Below are 20,886 nucleotides of genomic sequence, written 5' to 3'. Positions count from 1 at the left end.
CAACAAATGCCTCTCAAATAAGCTATTATTTTTAAAAGAAGTAAAATTTCTACATCAAGCTACAACAATCATTAAAAATAAACATTGTTCATATTTGTGTATGGAAAATTCACCTTCCCAAATATCTTTAACTAATGTTTTAATTTCAGGAAAGAAAGCAGTGTCCTTCCTTGAAATAAATGCAGTAATACAATTTTTTATGACGTTACTTAAAGATTACACTTTTATAATTAAGATGAGGCTACACAGAGAAAACCTCAACCTCCAGTCGCTTCCTTTTAAAAAAGGTCTTTTCTATCAGTCTCTCAGAAACCTCATTTAAAGTCAACTAGAAACTGATGTGAGGATAAAAGAAAATATCTACTTATAAAGTACCTGAGCACAAACCTTTCCTTCAGAAATACCAGCTCTAAGAAGAGACATTAAAAGCAAGTACTGTACAGAAAGAAAACTTAGCCTTCATAGGTAAAAAAAGGGAAGAAAATCTCATTGAGATCGTGCTGCATGCTGTCCATTGTTAGATGGTAGCCTTCAGAGCAGTTCCTTTACAGAAAGTTTTCTGCATTTAAAATGCAAGCATACAACCTACTGTGCACTCAGAGTTTTTCATCATTTATTATACAATTGCGTTACTAATAGCAATAACATGTGCAAGGCAGCCCATAATTTCTTAGCAAAACTAATGCCAGTAAACTAAAGAAAGGTTCTAAAGCATACTTTAATGGGTCCTTTGAAGTTTTTTCTTAAAATGCTACATTTAGAAAGAGTCAAGCCATGCAGTGCTTTATAGCTTAAGATTTCAATGTACTTTAAAAATCCCCACAACTCTCAGACTTCAGAAGATGGCCATATTTTTGCCTCTCATCAGCTCTGGGAGAAGCAGTGTTCCCTTGAAGATCCTTAAAGTAATGCCTTCTGAGTCTGCCTGTTGGTACCAATTCAACCAGAACAGGAAACTTTCCTTAACTTCTTTCTTGAGAGCCAAGTTAAAATTCACTGAACTTATAAGATATGGTACTGTTTTAATGTCCCATGACAGTCTTATGCATAGCAATTCAGTTCTTACTTCGGGATTCCCTGGATAACCAAAGTCATTTTTGAAAAAGTTAAATGTGATAATAAACATTTAACTTCACTGTATTTTCCTTTTTTGGAAATCAGGTTATTTCTCCACATAAATTGGAAAAGGAGGCAAACTATTTTATTCTTTAGACACTGGAAAATACTTTGCAGTTGGGCACTGGCTGCTAAATGGAGATTAAGACTTTTAAAAATAGGAAAGTTTTTTGAAGATCACAAAGTGAAGGGCATTTAAGAATTTTTTTTTTGGTACAATCGCCATAGCAACTATCAAAAATGAATTTAAAGTACACAACAAGTGTACTTTAAATCTTATTACTTGTGATCTTAAAGTGGACATATATTGCACATTAAAAACCCTGGAAAAGCCAATGTTAAATTTATACTTAATTCCTAAAATAAAAAATTATTTAAAATAGGGAAGAATGCTGAAATTTGACTAGACTTTAATATATCATGTTAACATATAAGCTCATGGTAAGTAGCAAAATCCTTACAAAGAATTTTTATCTTAGTCCAAATATAGGACTTGGAAAAAAACCAAGATATTTTTTGGTGGAGTAAATACTGGAAGCTTGTCCTGAGAGAAGTCTTTTTCCGATCTTTTGCTGCCCATGATTGTGACCCTAAATTGAGCAAGGAATAGTAATTCTCGTCATTTATAGGTCATTAAGTTAGCTCTCTTTTAGAAGGAAAACTCGGTTAAGTTCTGACACATCAACGACTTTCTCAGACAGCTAGCTGCCTTGGTATAACATTTATTAATTACCCATGGACTCTAAAGAGTTAATCAGCCTTGAGGCACAGGCTCTGGGGATCTGGCAGATGGTGTGAAAATACACTGAATTTTATTTTTGTAATTCTAATATACAAACACACTGACAGAATAACAGTTCTCAGAGAAAGAGCCAGAAATAGGCTAAGCTTTCCTTCTAAATTTCTGGCATTTTGTTAATTGAAAAGAGATAGGAGCGCTACGGGCATATAAATGTGGACCCTTTAATGTAGAAGCACGAGGCAGGAAGTAAGGAGGCAGCAGGGGAGTGGGGAGGGGTGCCATGCTGCCATGCTCAGCCAGCCTCCTAAGTGCGGGATCAGTGAACCCTGCAGGGAGCACTCACCGGGGTGTTGGACTGTTCCGTCAGTTTTTGCTCCCACATCTTTAGCCGTCTTTCTCGTTCTTTGAGCTCCTGCTCTTTAAAGCTGAGGTCACGTTCTAGTTTCTTCAGCCTCTCAAGAGTTGCTTCAATTTCACACCTGCACAGGGATATAACTGGTTTAAGTCTCAACTTTGCTGAAGAGGTGTTACATGCTGAGGGGTCCATCACAATGCTTAATCAAAGGAAAAGGCTAAACCTGTGCTTTGAAACCAAAGAGTAAACGAGCAGAGAATAGGAACTCTTTCATATCCTTCAAAATCAACAGGCAGTGAAGAACCACTGGGTGGGGCCTGAGCTATGGAGCTGGTGTCTTGGTTTAGCCATTTAATAAATGCTTATGGTCAGGAATTCCCTGGCAGTCCAGTGGTTAAGACTTGGGCTTTTGGGACTTCCCTGGTGGCGCAGTGGTTAAGAATCCACCTGCCAATGCAGGGGACACGGGTTCGAGCCCTGGTCCGGGAAGATCCCACATGCCGCAGAGCAACTAAGCCCGTGAGCCACAACTACTGAGCCTGCGCTCTAGAGCCCATGAGCCACAACTACTGAAGCCCGCACGCCTAGAACCTGTGCTCCGCAACAAGAGAAGCCACCGCAACGAGAAGCCCGTGCACTGCAACCAAGAGTAGCCCCTGCTCGCCACAATCAGAGAAAGCCAGCGTGCAGCAACGAAGGCCCAATGCAGCCAAAAATAAATAAGTAAGTAAGAATAAATTTATGAAAAAGAAAAAAGAAAGAAGACTTGGGCTTTCACTGCCGTGGACCCAGGTTTGATCCCTGGTCAGGGAACTAAGATCCCAGAAGCCGCACGGTACAGCCAAAAAAAAAAAAAAAAAAAAAAAAAAAGCTTACGGTCATCTGGCTCTATTATATATTATCTCATCTTATTCTCATTACAGCCCCAAGAAACAGGTAGTAATCTCACAAAGAGAGAGATGGGAAAATGACACTCCAGTTAGATGATCACTGTTACACCACTAGTAAGTTCACCTTAGCCTATTTGCTGAGTAGCTCAAGTAATTGACTGATTAACTTGACTCAGTCTCCTCAGTTGTACGGGGTGGTAGTTATCTTCTACCAGGGCTCCACAACTTGCCTGATCCTAATAATTACCTGGGCAAAACATACAACAAAACATAGATTCCTAGGACCCTTCCTCAGAGCTCAGGATTCAGGAGGGCTGGGTAGGGCTTAGGAATCTCCATTATCTGATAAAAGAGCCAGGTCGTTTTTTGACAATCAGGCAAGTGTGGGAATCCTGGGCCAGATGAACTCTAAGGTTCCTTTTAACTCTAATAATTTTAAAAGCAAGTTAGTTCCCTCCTTAGTCTCTACGGGCTGACCATCTTCACCACCTGGAGCGATATGTCCAGTTACAGAGACCTGTCCTTTATAGAAACTGAAATTGGTAAGATGGCTCAGGGCAGGTTTTTCTCTCCTTCAGGGCTGTCATCATGTTTAAGTCAAAATTTATGCTCTGAGAGTTGGAAGTTCTTCCCCTTCAGTTTATGAAGAGCCTGTGAGAAAAGCAACAGTAATGAGAGACTGAGAGAAAGAAGGAGAGACTGAGAGGGAGGGAGGGAAGAAGAGGGAAAGGAGGAGAGGAAACAGAGCAAAGGGGGGAAGGAAGGGTTAGCGAAGGTGCAGAGAGAAGGACGCAGAACAAGGAAGGCACTGGAAAGAGGAACCAGTTGGAGATTAGCTGCTGAGCCAACAGCTGCTCCCATGTGCCCCTGGGACACACCTACACGTCCGACTGTGCGATCCTGGTTGGCACTTTGACTACAGAAGGTAGATGCCCCCAGATCTAAGTTGATGACTGTATGTGGCCAAAGTCTGCCTTTTTATGTCCAGGGAAAATCAGAATAAGTGGACAGCTTAATCCCAATGCCCTTGTAGATGAGAAGCAGATAAAGGAAAACAAAAAGGTTCTGGGTATTAATTGGCAAAACCCGACTCCGAGAACAGCTACTGAGGTGTTTCTGGACTTGGGCTCCACGTTTTACTTCCCTGGCTGTCTGCAAAGTACCTCAGAGCAAGGGAGGTGGGAAAAGTAAGTGGAAAAGCCTCTGCTGTCAACCCCATCCCTTTTATTGGTGCCATCTGAAAATTATAAAGCCAGGTAAGTCAAGTCACACCAGAGTCCCTAAGGAAAGGCAGTAAATCAGCCATCTTTCAAAATGATGACTGTATCATAAAATCCAAATTTTATCCCTGATATTTCAGACAAAAGATTATGCCCATTTATAAATAAGTGTTTTCATTTTTCAAATGGAGGATTAAGGAAAAAACACAGTGTAGAAAACCTTAGGTTAAAACTTTTGTAGCAGGGCTTCCCTGGTGGCGCAGCGGTTGAGAGTCCGCCTGCTGATGCAGGAGACGCGGGTTCGTGCCCTGGTCCGGGAGGATCCCACATGCCGCAGAGCAGCTGGGCCCGTGAGCCATGGCCGCTGGGCCTGCGCGTCCGGAGCCTGTGCTCCGCAGCGGGAGAGGCCACAGCAGTGAGAGGCCCGCATACCGCAAACAAAACAAAACAAAACAAACTTTTGTAACAAAAAGGAAAGAAAGAATGAGCCATCTTCAATAAATGAGAGGGTGAGAAAAGGAGGCAGCAGAGCTGGGCACACTCAGTGGGATATGGCAGGGGCCTGGGCTGCTACCCACGTGGTGCTTCCACCAAGCCCAGTCCCAACTCTTCTGCCAGGAAGACTGAGCTCACTGGTGTTCTTTTTGATCAGGGTAAATGGCCAACACATTCAATCTCACTTGTAATTTAAACCAAGGATTCATCTCAAGTTCCAGCTCTGGGAGCCCACTCTGATTTTGAGCCCTTCTGGAAAATACATCAACAGTTACGTAAGCTAAGTAAGCTGAGAGCTGTCGCAGAAAAACAAAAACTGACTGAGTAAATATGCTCCCCAACGAGGCTTTTCCAGACGCCCTGGGATCTTGACAGCAGTGGTCAAGGTCCTATGCCACGAGAGATGTAACCCAAACCTGGAGGGCAACACAAAGACAGTTGCTCCCCTGGCTGTTCCCTCTGTTTTTCTTGATGCACTGTTTTGCATCAAATGCATTGGCTGATGCACTTATATAACCCTCCTGTTCTAAAAATATAGTTTAATATGTTTTTTTAATATGTATAACTGATTCACTTTGCCATAGAGCAGAAACTAACACATCACTGCAAAGCAACTACACTCCAACAAAGATGTTAAAAAAAAAAAAAAAAAAAGAGTAGATGCGATCTCCACGGTGGCTTTCAGAGGTCATGATTGCTAAGACATCGCCACTGTGCTCTTTCTTACTGTAACCTTGGTGCTTTGTATATTCTGTGTTGCTTAACGTAACCCTTTACCAAAAGAATGTCACTTTTACGTAAGTATGCCTCCCTCCTCCTTATAGTGATATGCCACAGCGAGGCTGATCCAAATCCCAGAGGTGAGTCTGCTTGGTCTAAGGGTAATTCATCCCCTTGGTACTCTGGTTCAGGAATGGCTGGTGATGTAACTCTGCTCAGTGAGACATGAAGAGAAGATTGCAGAAGGATTTCTGAGGAAAGTGTCCTCACTCATAAGACAAAGCCATCAGTAAAGGTATCTCCTTTTCTTCCTTGGAAAGTTGCTTGACTCCTTGCAGCCATCAAGTTTCCAGCCTTAGGATGGAAGTTGATATTATGAATGGCAGAAGAAAGAGATGGATAAAAGCTGAGTCCTTAGCTGAATCAAACAATCACCAAGACTTCTCTGCCTCAGTACTTCTGACCCAGTCCTTTGGCTGAGACTGAAAAAACCCTCAGGTGTGAGTTAGTTAAGCATCTGCCCTGGGATGCATGTGGGACTTAGAGGTATCTCTCCAGACCGCAGTGTGACGTTCCCCAAATATAAATGCAGTACCCCCAACAGGAAATACAGGCTGAGGGAGTTAGACTCCATGTCCTCTTCACATGGATTCAGGGCAACATCAGCCTCCCTGGATATCAGTGTGCTCACCAACCGGGAAGTGTTTTCACTGGGGTCTAATATGTTTTAAGTTGATGAAAATTTTCCCTATGTCAAAAATAGGCAATGAACTATAATTGTCTTCTTTTACTAGACAGAAACTTACTTTGAAATGAAAGATTAATTCATATAAACAGTTATATATATATTACATGAGAAATAGATAATATATATATTACATTTAGTGTTATATATTAAATGATTTGTGCTAAAATCCAAATTGCAAAGATTAGTTTTTTAAATCTCTGTGTTTTGTTTTTAAGAAGGCGTGCCAGAGTAAGAATATTTTGATCACCAAGGAAGAATGCAACCAGCAGAGCGTTTTACCAAGAGACAGAGACCCTGAATGCGCTATCACAGCGACATGAGGCTCATTCAGTGCAGGTGACCACAGGCGTGCAGACAATCACCAAGGGCAATGAGAACTGAAAACACGACCAAGAGGACTACACATTTTCTGTTCTTAATGCTCGTGGCCACTATTGTTAATAAGTCAATAGGAGGAGAAACAAGGTGAAGATGTGATGAACAAGGAAAGGTCTGACACTAGATTTCTTGCCTATCACCTATTAGGTAAAAGGAAAGGACATAGTTCATGTGGGTTTTTTTTTTTTTTTTTTTGCGGTACATGGGCCTCTCACTGTTGTGGCCTCTCCCGTTGCAGAGCACAGGCTCCAGACATGCAGGCTCAGCGGCCATGGCTCACAGGCCCAGCTGCTCCGCGGCATGTGGGATCCTCCCAGACCGGGGCACGAACCCGTGTCCCCTGCATCGGCAGGCAGACTCTCAACCACTGCGCCACCAGGGAAGCCCCTCACGTGGTTTTTAATAACCTAGTTTTAAAAAGAATTTTCAGAATAATCATTTAAGTTTCTAAGACTAGATGTTCCATCTGGTTTATGTGTAGAGGAAGCTCCACCAGCAAACAAGCATTTGCCAGAAACACCAGAGCAGGACGGGAGTCCGACTTCACTGATACTTGTTAACTTCCTACACATACTTTGGACCCTAGACGCACGGTTTCACACACCAGATAAAAGTCAGGGGAAAGAGAGGAGTGGTCTGAATGTGCTGTCCTTTGAAATATCCAGATGACCTGACAAAACATTTCCTTCTTTTGGACACTTGGCACATTGAGTGGGATAGCTGTTTTGCCCTAATCATCACTTAAAACCATCATGCCCCTGTGACGCTTCTCATTGCTAAAAGGGAATCCAGTGGAAGGCATGACACAGGCCACAAATTCAGGGACAGCACCGCACAGCGTGTGTGCCACAGCAGGCCCGCGGGATCATACCACCTGGGTGCCAGCACTGGTTCTGTTTCACATGGTATAATCTTGGTTGTCCAAACTGTCCAGGTCTCAGTTCTTGCTCCTGTGGTGTATATACTAGGGTTGCCATGTGGATTAAAAAAGATAATCCAAATAAAGTAGAAGCATCTGGTTAAGAATGTGATAAATGACAGCTGTGTTCGTTATTGTTACTCTAATTAATATTATTATTATTCCCCACGTTTTTAACCAATTGCCAAATTCAATTAAAACAGCTCTGCTGCGTCTCAAACTGTGGTTTAGTTCTTCAGGTAAAGAGACATATTCTTTCTCCAGCTCTCAGGATTAACGAATTCCTGAAAGACAGCCAATGAGGAAGCCCCCCAAGGCAACTGTTTGCCTTTTACTAAAATACATTAATGTATTTTATTTCTCTCATCTTTTCAGCTTGAAGAATTAAAAAAAATAAATTTGTTATTCAACTAATCCAGGTTTATTATACAAAATAAAGCTATACACATAGAAAACACTTTCCCATAATCTCATTACCCAATGATATGTAACACTGACCTTTTTATACTTTTCTCTATGTGCACATACATGTACACATAAATACGTGTTTATTTTAGAATAAATGGAATCATTCTGAACATTCTGGACCGTAGCATCCATTTCTGAATCGTTTATCAGATCTGTACTATCATGAAAGGCTCCATACTATTTTGTGTGGGGGGATATCATAATTTTTGAAATCATAAAAACCACAAAAAAACCAAATCAATCTTTTATTTCACTTTAAGCTCATTTCCAGTTTTATAATTCTAAAGGATATGATAAACAAATGTCCATACATTCTTGTACAACCTTCCCGTTTATTTTCTTAGGAATGAAATGGCAGTAGGAGAGGTGTCTGACCTATATAGCCAAACTGGCCTCCAAAAGGTAGTATTTTCCCACCAGCGAAGTCTGAGGAAGTGTATAACACTGGATATTTTCATGATATAATTTTTTGCCAATCTGATGAATAAATTATGTTCCCTTTGATTTGATTGCTAAATGAGGTTGAATACTTTTCACATGTTTATTGGTCATTTGACTTCTTTTTTCTGTGAAATGCCATTTCAGGCCCTTTAATATGATATTTTAATTAAAATGTTATTTTAAAGACAGAAGTGGTGGTTTTAGAGTGTGATCTGGGGACTCATGAGAGCTTTTCAAAGGTGAAATTGGTTTTCAGTGTAACATTAAGACATGATTTACCTTTTCTACTCTCATTCTCTCACAAGTGTACAGACTTTTCCACAGGCTTCATGACGTGGGATAGTACCATAGGCTGAACGCAGAAGCAGGATTTATTATTGTCTTTTAAATGAATCAATAACTACATATTTAAATTTTTTTCTCAGTTCTAATTCTGAATGTGGTAAATACTGACAGATGTAACTCATTTAAACAAAAGCCCTTTGGAGTCCTCAATAATTTTTCAGAGTGTAATGGAGTCCTGAGACTAGAAACTTTTAGAACAGATGATCTATCATATAGGAAAAGAGTTGTAACAGTATGGCATTTGTCTTATAAATGTATTGATGGTGGGTATTGCTTTTGGTCTTATGGAGGCTTTACATTTTTATATAGAAAACTTACCAACTGTCCCCCTATTTTCTGATTTTGTTGACATACTTCAAAGACTCCCTATCTCATGGGTATTAATAGTAGTATTAAAATCCTACTAATCCTTTGGCCAACAGATCAAACAGCAGTTCCTCAGAGAATCCCTTTATTAAACCCTCAGACTAGATTAGATTTCACAGTTATATACACTCAGACGTCCAGTAATGTTCTGTCATAATACTTATCAAAATGGTAATGAAAGTTATTCGTATATTTGTGTTTAGTAATCCAATACTGACACTCCATGTGCACTGGGGCAGTTCTGCTCATCACCAGAGCCCAATACCTAAAGGACACTTTCCCCAGCAGAGGTTTAATGAATATCTGAATGAATGAATGTAAGAAGCACATTTGTCAAAGCAAACAAATTAACTTACATATTTCTATTCTCTTGTGTAATATTGTGATGTCTTTTAATATTATTACCACCGTGGTATTTCCTTCTCCAAATATTTGTTGACCAACTGCGGTATTCAAGATATGTTCTAGAGGCTGCAGTTACAGCGAGGAACAAGAGATGATCCGACCCTCTTACATTTTAGCCAGTGAGACACACATTATTAAACAACAGACTGTAGAACTACTTATTAATTTCAACTGCAGTAGAAGCTATGAAGGAGATGCTCTCAGGGCACATAAAGTGGAACCTCAGCTGGTCTGGGGTCAGGAAACACCTCCTTAAAGGAGTGCATTTTTCTTTTTTTTTTTGCGTTACTCGGGCCTCTCTGTTGTGGCTTCTCCCGTTGCGGAGCAACAGGCTCCGGACGCGCAGGCTCAGCGGCCATGGCTCACAGGCCCAGCTGCTCCGTGGGACGTGGGATCTTCCCGGACCGGGGCACAAACCTGCGTCCCCTGCATTGGCAGGCGGATTCTCAACCACTGCGCCACCAGGGAAGCCCTAAAGGAGTGCTTTTTTCAGCTACTATCTGAAGTAGTAGGAGTAGGAGCTAAGTTGGGTTTGGGCATCAGAGCTGGTGTGCCACTGAAATGGGATGAATTTTATACAGAAGAAACTGCATTTGCAAGGTATGAGGGAGAAATATGCATGTGTTGAGGGACCAACGTCAAAAATTAAGGGGTAGAATGATGCTTTTAAGATGAGGCTGCTGAGGCAAGAGCACAGAGGGTGTCATGAATCTTAAGTATTTTGGCCTTTGTCCTACAGTAACGGGAGCTCCTTATACTGATTTAAAAGGGGAGTGATCTGATTAGATTTGTGCTGATCTCTTACTGTAGGAAACAAATATTACTTACATGTTTTGTTTTAATTATTTTAGCCCAGAACAAAGTCCCTCATACACACCTAGACTCCATCAAACAGTATTACTTTTGTATCACTAAGTAAAAATTCATTTTAACTCACTGGTCCTAGAGATTCCCAAAGAATAAAAAATAAAGAAGGTTACTGTAAAACACCAAACAGAAAGCCCAAAGAAATGTGTAATCACAGGAGTAAACGATTGTCGTTTTTTAAGTGCCTGCAGTATTCATTTGGCATCGGCAGGTGGCGCCAGGCGTCACGTTACTGCCATAGCTAACAGGAGCAGAGATGAGTTACTTAAATCTCTGCTGAGTCAGGGAGGAATTATGTCAGCTTCCAAACATGCTATTTATATTCGTGCATCATGTGACCCGGCTCAAATGTCTCATCTCGGGCTTACTTCTTCCACTCACACAATACAATTCTCTCATTACTAAGTTTGTTTACACCTGAAAAAATTTAATAGGATTTATAACATCAAAAGCTTTCTTTTAAAAGTGCTTTTACAGTCTCCTTATCTCTTCCATCAACAGATACAGTGCTCTGCATATTTCCAAGCAGACAGTATTTTTATTTCTCACTGGACAGAGGCCAAAGTTTCCTAACACAGAGTGTATACAGAGGAATGTCAGGTAACCATCTTTTAACTCAGAAGATACTGTTTTAATATTCTTTCTAAATACTTAGACATATGATAAAGCAACAAGCTTAGAGGAACACTCTTTGCTTACATATGAGATGGAGGGCTTATTCAATCTCCAAAATTTTCTAACACAAAAAACACACAAAAAAGCCCCAATTTCTAAGGAATCAGGACTGTCATCAAGTTTCCAGGTTCTCTTCCTGGCTGAAGCTAGTCAAGATCCCTTAAAGTCAGATGATGTGACTCAGATGTGAGGCACCTACCTCCACTCTGCCTTATTGTGCAGGAATGAGTTACACTGGTCAGGAAGGTTCGTGTCGTGTGACATGGACTCCAGGATTGAAATGATTTGCTTGAAAGATGGCCGTTTCTGAAGGAGAAAAAATAATCACTTGTTGGGACATAAGAAAGTAAAGTAGATCTTTAAGAGAAAATCCACAGGTATAGTAATAAGGTCAAGTCACCTTATTACTATATAAAACAAAATAAAATATGATGTGATGTCCTGATTTAGTTATTTTACAACTGTCAGACTGCTCAGGTTTAGGGAACCATACTTCTTATTTTCAATCAGTTATTCATAATAGACTCAGATGTCATTTTTCTATTGTGTGGCCTACGGTTGGAATGATTATAGTATTTTTCCAGGTAAGGAAAGTAACTAACTAATTCTCTCTTTTGGGTATGATTCAGGACTCCTAAAAGGAAAAAGTTAAGTCTTTTAAAAATCTATGCGATAGGACTTCCCTGATGGCGCAGTGGTTAAGAATACGCCAGCCAGTGCAGGGGACACAGGTTCGAGCCCTGGTCTGGAAAGATCCCACATGCCGCGGAGCAACTAAGCCTGTGAGCCACAACTACTGAGCCTGTGCTCTAGGGCCCGCAAGCCGCAACTACTGAGCCTGCATGCCACAACTACGGAAGCCCGCGTGCCTAGAGCCTGTGCTCTGCAACAAGAGAAGCCATCACAATGAGAAGCTTGTGCATTGCAATGAAAAGTAGCCCTCACTCACCGCAACTAGAGAAAGCCCACGTGCAGCAACGAAGACCCGATGAAGCCAAAAAAAGAAATCTATGTGATAGGAGCTTCCCTGGTGGTGCTGTGGTTAAGAATCCACCTGCCAATGCAGGGGACACGGGTTCGAGCCCTGGTCCGGGGAGATCCCACATGCCGCGGAGCAACTAAGCCCGTGCACCACAACTACTGAGCCTACGCTCTAGAGCCCGCAAGCCACAACTACTGAAGCTCACACGCCTAGAGCCCATGCTCTGCAACAAGAGAAGCCACCACAATGAGAAGCCTGCACACCGCAAGTAGCCTCCCACTCACTGCAACTAGAGAAAACCCGCGTGCAGAAACGAAGACCCAACACAGTCAAAAATAAACAAATAAATAAATAAATTTATTTTAAAAAAATCTATGTGATAAAGCAAGTATAGTAAAGGTTAACAGTAGAGTCTGGGCGATGGGCATACCAGTGTTTGCTGCAAAATTCTTTCAACTTTTCCATATGTTTGAAAATTTTTATAATAAAATGTTGGGGGAAATCTACATATTAATCTAGCAGAACGTATAAAATTTCCTAAACCAGTTGCTCAGGGAAAAATTCCCCAATTTTAAAGCCATCATAACTTCACTATTCTCAATGTTTATTCCACATTAAAACTAGTTTTGATGCTGGGAAACTCTCAGGTACTGTTTACTAGAAATTGAAAAAGGAGTGGTTAGATGTATTTCTTTAGCTAGCAAAAACTACCCTAGTCTATCTCTTTAGACTCTAGCCAAGATTGAGACAAAAGGTTTAAACAAAAATGGAGAAAGATAATAAAAGGATGATGTACATTCTCTCTTCATCACACCTCATAATTATACCATTTCTGAACAAATCACCGTTGCAGCAATTAAAACATGCATTTTAATTTAGGAGCACAAAAACAAGGAAGAATGTTGAGGCGGCTTGCTCTCAGGACTTGAGTGCTTCCTACATTAAGAAAAGCAATTTTTTTAGGAATATAAAACTGGGATATTTATTCTGAGTTCTCCCATTATTGTTCTCTTTCAAGGGTGTGTGTGTATGTGTGGGTGTGTTTTAAAAGAGAGCTTAAGTAGCTAAATGTCACTGATTGTACATTAAGTCTTGTAATAAGCAAAGAGAAAAGTGCCTTAAGTAGGAAATTTGAAAAAATTCTGTTTGTCTTCTTTGAATTTGTTCCCATTTTAATTTCTCCCACCATGTGTCAAGGTGGCAAAAGGAAAAATGTTTTAATTGTTTGTACAGGAACTAATTATATAATAGATATAGGATTTTCATTTTTCATGGAAGGAGCTGACAAATTGTCAAAGAATAATATTTTCCCTGCACTTAATCATTCCTGAGATAAGGTAAAACTTTTTGTAATTGGATGGCAAGTATCCCTGAAAAAAATCTTAATTTTATAGTTAGAATATGCTCTTAGATGGAAATTATCAAAGTAAACATTTAGAAGGTAGCAACAATGTAGAATTTTGTGTTACTATTTAATGAGTATTCTGGTTACAGAATACAGCATTTGGTCTAGGATCTTCCTCAGAAGCGGTTTAGGTTCCTTTTATGTATTATGTAGGCTTTGGTTACTTAAAAAGGCACAACCAGAACAATTTATTAGGCATCTGTATACATTATTTGTTATTTTTGTTTTATAGATATGGAAGATCAGTCTCAGATAAGTATGAATTGCCCAGTATCACACAGGAAGCAAGTTACAGAACCAGGGTCTATGCTCTTAAACACTTCAAAATGTTTTATCACATGAGGGTAAGACATTACTTCCTATCAAACTCAGGGCTTTAACTATTATTTTTTTCTCCTTTAGAAGTATCATTTTAGAACTTGAGCCAATACCCACCTTTACTTCCTTCTTTTTTTTTTTTTTTTTTTTTGCAGTACGTGGGCCTCTCACCGCTGCGGTCTCTTACGTTGCGGAGCACAGGCTCTGGACGCGCAGGCCCAGCAGCCATGGCTCACGGGCCCAGCAGCTCCACGGCATGTGGGATCTTCCCGGACCGGAGCACGAACCCGTGTCCCCTGAATCGGCAGGCGGACTCTCAACTACTGCGCCACCAGGGGAGCCCGACTTCCTTCTTTTCTTCAAAAAAAATTTTTTGAACACCTGGTGGAAGCCACTGGAATGATCTAACATTTATCTACCTAATAGCAGCTTTCTCTTGTATACATTTCTACCTCCTCATTGCAAAAGAATATATTTCTATAGGTGAGCTGAATATTTTAATCTATGTGTTAATACTCCAGAGTCTAAGGACTGAAAAAAAAAGAAAATATATTTTAACCAAACTCTATCTATGGGCATAGGACTGGCACCAACTTCTGGCTGAATTGCTATATACTTCTAGCCAGAGAACTAAAATGTGCCTCTCAGGAAATAAACCTTGGTCTGGCCACTTGAGTCAACAAAAAACTGTGCATCTACTTACTAAATTTACGGAAGATGCTATAGGGAAACAGAGAACAGCTAGCTCTATTCCCTCATGGAGCCTGTAATCCATATAGGAAGAAAAGATATTTTAAAAAATGCAACAGCACAAGATGAGGCAGTAGCCCAGACTATGGTTTTGGAAAAGAAGTAGTATGGACGGGGATAAACAGAATAACCAGGGAAGGCTTGATGATGAAGTAATCAGGGGAGAAAAGAAAAGAAGGAAAAGAACATGTTCAGGGAATAAAGAAGGTGTGTAAGGTGTGTCTAGAGGAGAGAGTTAGAAATGTGAGCTGGATGCATAATCAAATCAAATATAGAGGGCATATATTATTTATATCAGAATAAAATGCCATGAATTTAGGAAATAAAAATTGATCTCAAACATTCTTCATACTTCACAGGGCTAGAACAGAAGACTCCTCTGACCCTAAAAAAGGGTCAGCTTACTGCATGTTAAATAGAGACATGCCAACTTCATGGCATCAACTCTGGACCTAATGTCCTTGTTGTGTAGGTGTTTACACTATCATTTAATTAATACACCATAAATGTATATTCTTAGAATTTTAATTAACACAGTACAGAGTTTCTGATTAAGAAACTCAAAACCTGCTTTGCATACTGAAATATAATTAAAATTACAGAGATCTAGTTGCATTCATCTAATTCAGCACACATAACTTCAGATGAAATTTCTACTTGAGTATCAGAGAGAAAAATACTACAAAAATTACTGGGCTACAATGGATGTATAAGTGGTAGAGTATGAAAAGGGTAGTATTTTAATGGTATAAAATAAATGTTCTACAGAAAGCTTGCAAATAGCCACTTACAGTTTACACTGGATTAGTTGCAAAGTGCAGCATTTCTCTTATTGCTTAAAAATCCCCATATTGTAAAAAATCACACACTAAAATAAGGCCTATACAGGGACAGGACAGACCATTCAAAACCTATCAACTTTGTCATAGAAAAACTAATGAGGGCTTCCCGAGGGCTTCCCTGGTGGCGCAGTGGTTGGGAGTCCGCCTGCCGATGCGGGGGACACGGGTTCGTGCCCCGGTCCGGGAGGATCCCACATGCCGCGGAGCGGCTGGGCCCGTGAGCCATGGCTGCTGAGCCTGCGCGTCCGGAGCCTGTGCTCCGCAACGGGAGAGGCCACAACAGTGAGAGGCCCGCGTACCGCAAAAACAAACAAAAAACCCAAATGAAACAGTAATAAACCTAAATAAAAATACTAACAGTTTAAAAACTGTTAAATTCCTTAATAAAAAACAATACTAAGTAAATATAGGGCTCTTTAAAAAAGGGTGAGGGTAGTTTGATGAACAGGAGTGAAAGCAGATGGAGGCTGCTGGTTCACCAGGCCAAAGGTGAAACGCACAAGGCTGGGGAGAACCAGCAACAAACTCTTCCAAGACAAAGCACCGCTCATCCCAGCCAACAGGGAGCACGTGGGGCGGAGGGACCTCTTGGGTCCATGTCCCTTGCTGTGCTACTGGCTGCGCTACTGTGCTTGGTGTTCAGCTGCTCTTGCTTGTGGTGTGGAACAGTGTGCTGAAAACCACTACTCATGATTCAACATGAATTCTGTGTGATACTAACACAATCCCAATACTCACCGAGTGTTACAAGTTCCTCCCGCTAGACAAAACGCAGGTTTCCGTATTGGTGAATTCAATCAACCCAAGTTCGAACAGGCTATTGAACCCGAGGATGGTCGGGGGGGTTCCTGACTCAACTACGCCATTTGATATGCGGAACTTGAGCATCTGTGGATTCCACTGGAGTCCTGGAACCAACGACGCCCCCCCACCCCCCACCCCATACCGAGGAACTGCTGTATATGTTATCATCATTCATTCTTCTTGGGGGTCATACAGGAACTGCATTTAAATTAAGGGAGAAATTCCATTCTTAAGTCTTTCTTTTTAGATCTCTATTTAAAAGGTCAGTTTGTAATACACCTGTTTCCATGAAAAATTGGACAAATTTGAACTATAAAATTTTAGTTCCTTTCTTGAGCGTACCTCTTTTATTATTATTATGTTAATTAATTAATTAATTATTTGGGGGCTGCGTTGGGTCTTTGTTGCTGCATGCGGGCTTTCTCTAGATGCGGTGAGAGGGGGCTACTCTTCATTGCGGTGCACAGGCTTCTCATTGCAGTGGCTTCTCTCGTTGCAGAACATGGGCTCTAGGAGCACGGGTTTCAGTAGTTGTGGCACGTGGGCTCAGTAGTTGTGGCTTGCAGGCTCTAGAGTGCAGCCTCAGTAGTTGTGGCGCAAGGGCTTAGTTGCTCCGCAGCATGTGGGATCTTCCTGGATTAGGGCTTGAACCCATGTCCCCTGCATTTGCAGGCAGATTCTTAACCACCGCACCACCAGGGAAGCCCCCTATTATTATTATTTTAAAATATTTATTTATTTATTTATTTTTGGCTACACCGGGTCTTGGTTGTGGCACGAGGGATCTTTGCTGCAGCATGTAGGATCCTTAGTTGCGGCATGCAGGATCTTTTAGTTGTGGCATGCGGACTCTTAGTTGCGGCACACATGCGGGATCTAGTTCCCCGACCAGAGATCAAACCCCGGCACCCTGCATTGGGCACGCAGTGTCTTACCCAATGGACTACCAGGGAAGTCCCTTGAGTGTATCTCTCTTATTCCAATATTTAATCTGTGAGTATCTTTTTTATTTTTTATCTTTTTATTATGGAAAATTCCAAACATACGAGAAAATAGAACAATAGAATGACCCTCCATATACCTATCACTTCAAAAATTATCATGGATGACGGTATTTAATCTATACCGTCATCCATTTCCTGTCACTTTATTTTGAAGCAAATCCAAGACTCGCCTATCATTTTACCTATAAACATTTCTGTATGTATGTAAGAGTCTTTTAAACAGATCTTTGCAGGGAAAGGAAATGAATCATTCATGCTCGAATGGGATAACCACATGAAAGCCTTAATTTTTGGAATTTCTCCAACTCTATTGTGATAGCTTAAAAAACATCACTGAAACTCCACAGGGAGTGCTATCAAGATTCTCTAGAAGTGCTACCTTTGCCTGGTGCTTGGTTAGAAAGGCAATATGGTGTAGTGGTTAAGCACAGGGACTCATGTCAGCTGGCTTGGGTTCATCCTCCAGCTCCACCACTTACTAGCTGTGTGGTCTTGAGCTCACTAATTAACCTCTGTGTTCATATGTAAAATGAGGATAATAACACTACCTAGTACACGGAGATATTCTGAGGAATAAATGAGTTAACGTACATAAAGTGCTTGGAACAGTTCCTGGCTTACAATAAGCACTGTTTGCTAGCATCTGTATAACATGAAGGTGCAACAGTTACTATTAAAGATTAAAAACAAGGTAACAAAATTCTTTTTTATTGACTCAAAAATGCCAGAGTGCTGTAAGAAAGACCCAGTAATGATTTCTAGGGATCAAGACAAGTAGATGTCAACAGAAAGCCTTCACAGTCAATCTGGGGCTCGGAAGAACAGCAACCCAGCTTCGCTTTGTAATGAATTTTATTACCCCAAGTTTTAAAAAGTCAAAGCCAAACAAACAAGTGAAATTTCAGAACAACAACAACAACAACAAATATATGTGTGTGTGTGTGTGTGTGTGTGTGTGTGTGTGTGTGTGTGTGTGTGTGTACCTTGGCATCAGCTTCCCAACACTGATGTAACAGTTCAGCAAAACTCTTGGGGCAACTGCTTGGAATGGTTAATCTCTGTAACAGGGAAAGAAAAAATAAATCAAACCAAAACAAAACAAAACACAAGGATTTTCTCATTAAAGGAAGGAAATTCTAATTGAAAGGTATAAAGGAGTTAATTTAGTAGCATAAAAAAGACATAAAACTTGCATTGATTAATATGTGACTGGCGAGAATTTACATTTAGGTTCATAGCATCTAATCTCTAAAGACACTTTACCGTTTTCCTCCAAAGAGGAATCACAGTGGATGAAGAAATAGGGTTCAGCACAACAAGTACAACAAAATATAGAATCAAGTCTAAAAGAAACTGCAGTACGAGAGGGGCAAGTTGGAACTTAAATAGTAAATCTAAACCACACATCTATCACTGTATTTTTATAGGCAACTATGAGATATGCAAACAGGCCAGGTAACTAGGAAAACAGTTCAACTTTGGCAATAGGTGTACAACTTCTGAAAACATCTTGAGCACAGAGATAATTTTAAAGAAGTGTGCATTCTCTCAGCAGCAAATGAGACATTCTGAATGGATGACTCATTATGGCTTAGTTTTGGTCAAATGCATAAACTATAAGGACTTGATAGAACAAAAATTATAATGTGAGGATCAGTCTTGTTCTAACATTGTACAGCAGTGGTTTTCATAGGACATGTAATGCCCCCAGGGGCAGTTTACAGATCTACAGAGACATTTTTGTTTTAAAGTCTGGAGGGTTGCACCTGGAGCAGGTCAAGAATGCTGGCCATCTTTCAATATATCCTAAAGCCCTGATTAAAAATTCTCCTGCATTCCACCAAACTTCAAATGCCCCGTGTGCATTCATGTGAATAAAATAAGAAACCAATGAGGCTTATAATTTTCTGAGCCTTAGAATCTGATTTATAAATAGAGTATTTAAAAAAATATTTTTAAAATACACTGAACATTCTATGAATGCAACTACTAAATAAAATAAATCAAGGGCAGATTGATTTTTGCATTATTCATAACCTTACCAAGATTTGGGGAAAATGTTGCCTAAAACAGTGTTGCTCATGGTACTGGAATCATTAATACAACCCATTTCTATTTTGCATTTTAGCTGTTGAATTCTATTTATCCATAGGTGGAAGCATCTAAAACTTCCATTATCACCTCTACCATTGTTATACCTGAGCATTTATACATTGCAATACATATTTACTTCTTCCTTATATTACATTTAGAGCATCATGTTGACTTAAAATACAATGTTGTACTACCTCTGAATTTCATTTCAGGGAAGAAGATGAAGCATTAACATAGTTGTTATAAAGAGAGCATTGGGTGTGATAGAGCTGACAGCCTCTGTACTAAGATTTATTTTACAGTATTTTTTGCCAAGAAGTTTTGCAAATAAAAAACTGAAAACAATTTAGTTGGATTTGGGGGAGGCTACGTATAAAACTAGAAAAACAGTTGCCTTGGCAAGAAAACAGACAATCTATATTTGGAATTAAAATAAAAATAAACCAAAATAAATAAAACTTTAAAGCAAAGTTAAAAAAAAAAAACAACTCTCCAACTTAGAGGCTACACTAAGCATTTTTAAACTTCTGGTCTTGTGATTTCATAGAATAGAGCAAGATGTAGTAAATGGTACTATTATTTTACTGTAATGCAAACTGGAAACCTTTTGATGAAGGTCAAAAGGAAAATCAAGTGTTTACTTAAAAATAAAAGTAAGATGGTTGGGGATGGCAACTAATAAAAACAGACAGTGACTGCAATTATGTGACTGAATGTACTCCATGTGTAATGAAAAATAAGTTTTCATAAAAGGTAACATTTTCAACATAACTTTAGCACATTTTCCCAAGAACTGAAATGTGAACTGGCTGAATATGGATGTTGATCTTTTCTTACTGACAAACTTTTTAGATACTACATGTAAGACATTATAAAAGGAGACATAATTATTTTAAATTATCTGAGATGGTCAAATATCAGTTAAATCTAGACTCAGACACTTCATGTAACGGATTACTTTGGTACACTAAAAAGTACTTTAAAAGAGAATCTAAAATATTTAAGTCCTGATTATGTAACTGTGGGCATTCCTAATTCATTAAAACATCCTGAAATAACCAGATATTAGCACCAGGTTTGCAACACTACTTAAAACTTAAATATTTTAAAATAAAACCGTTTCAAATTTAAAATTAAAATATTTCCTAATCACTAAATTAGGCATGATATTTTTTAAAAAGATCATATTCTTTTTTGTACCATTTTCAACATAAGATGCAATAATTATTTTTTAAGCCAAGTTCATTATCTTTTTTTAAAGTGTAGTCAAGAACAATGGATTAAGTTTCTGAGGATTTCTATGTTAACAAAGAATAGTAATTTTGCTACTTAGAATAAAACACATTTAAGCATTTATAAAGATAGAAATTATAATGCCAGAACATTCTGAATGACTACTAATTGAGTTTTATGGAAATTACAAAGGCAGATAGATATATCTGTAAGATTTTAAAAATTTATTAGTAATACCCTCTTAATTTCACGCTTTCTATGAGTTCACTGTTTGCTTTGTAAAGTTTAACAGTGCTTTACAGAT

At 39.5% G+C, this 20,886-nt stretch overlaps 1 protein-coding gene across 4 annotated transcripts in view; it reads right to left on the bottom strand.

The window, feature by feature from the left end:
- Nucleotides 1-20,886, bottom strand: part of MAP3K20 (mitogen-activated protein kinase kinase kinase 20) — a 170,411-nt gene that overhangs the window by 45,661 nt on the left and 103,864 nt on the right. For all 4 annotated transcript variants that reach the window (XM_059054546.2, XM_059054547.2, XM_059054543.2 and 1 more), the window contains exons 9-11: nt 18,239-18,313; nt 11,350-11,456; nt 2,202-2,337 (exon numbers count right to left, since the gene is read on the bottom strand). In XM_059054546.2, coding sequence (XP_058910529.1) covers nt 2,202-2,337; nt 11,350-11,456; nt 18,239-18,313 — 318 coding nt within the window. The remainder of the gene's footprint in view (nt 1-2,201; nt 2,338-11,349; nt 11,457-18,238; nt 18,314-20,886) is intronic.

This window comes from Kogia breviceps, chromosome 2 (assembly GCF_026419965.1).
Source record: "Kogia breviceps isolate mKogBre1 chromosome 2, mKogBre1 haplotype 1, whole genome shotgun sequence".
Lineage (NCBI taxonomy): Eukaryota > Metazoa > Chordata > Mammalia > Artiodactyla > Physeteridae > Kogia > Kogia breviceps.
Note: the sequence above shows the minus strand (reverse complement) of the source record. Positions and strands in the feature narration are given on the sequence as shown.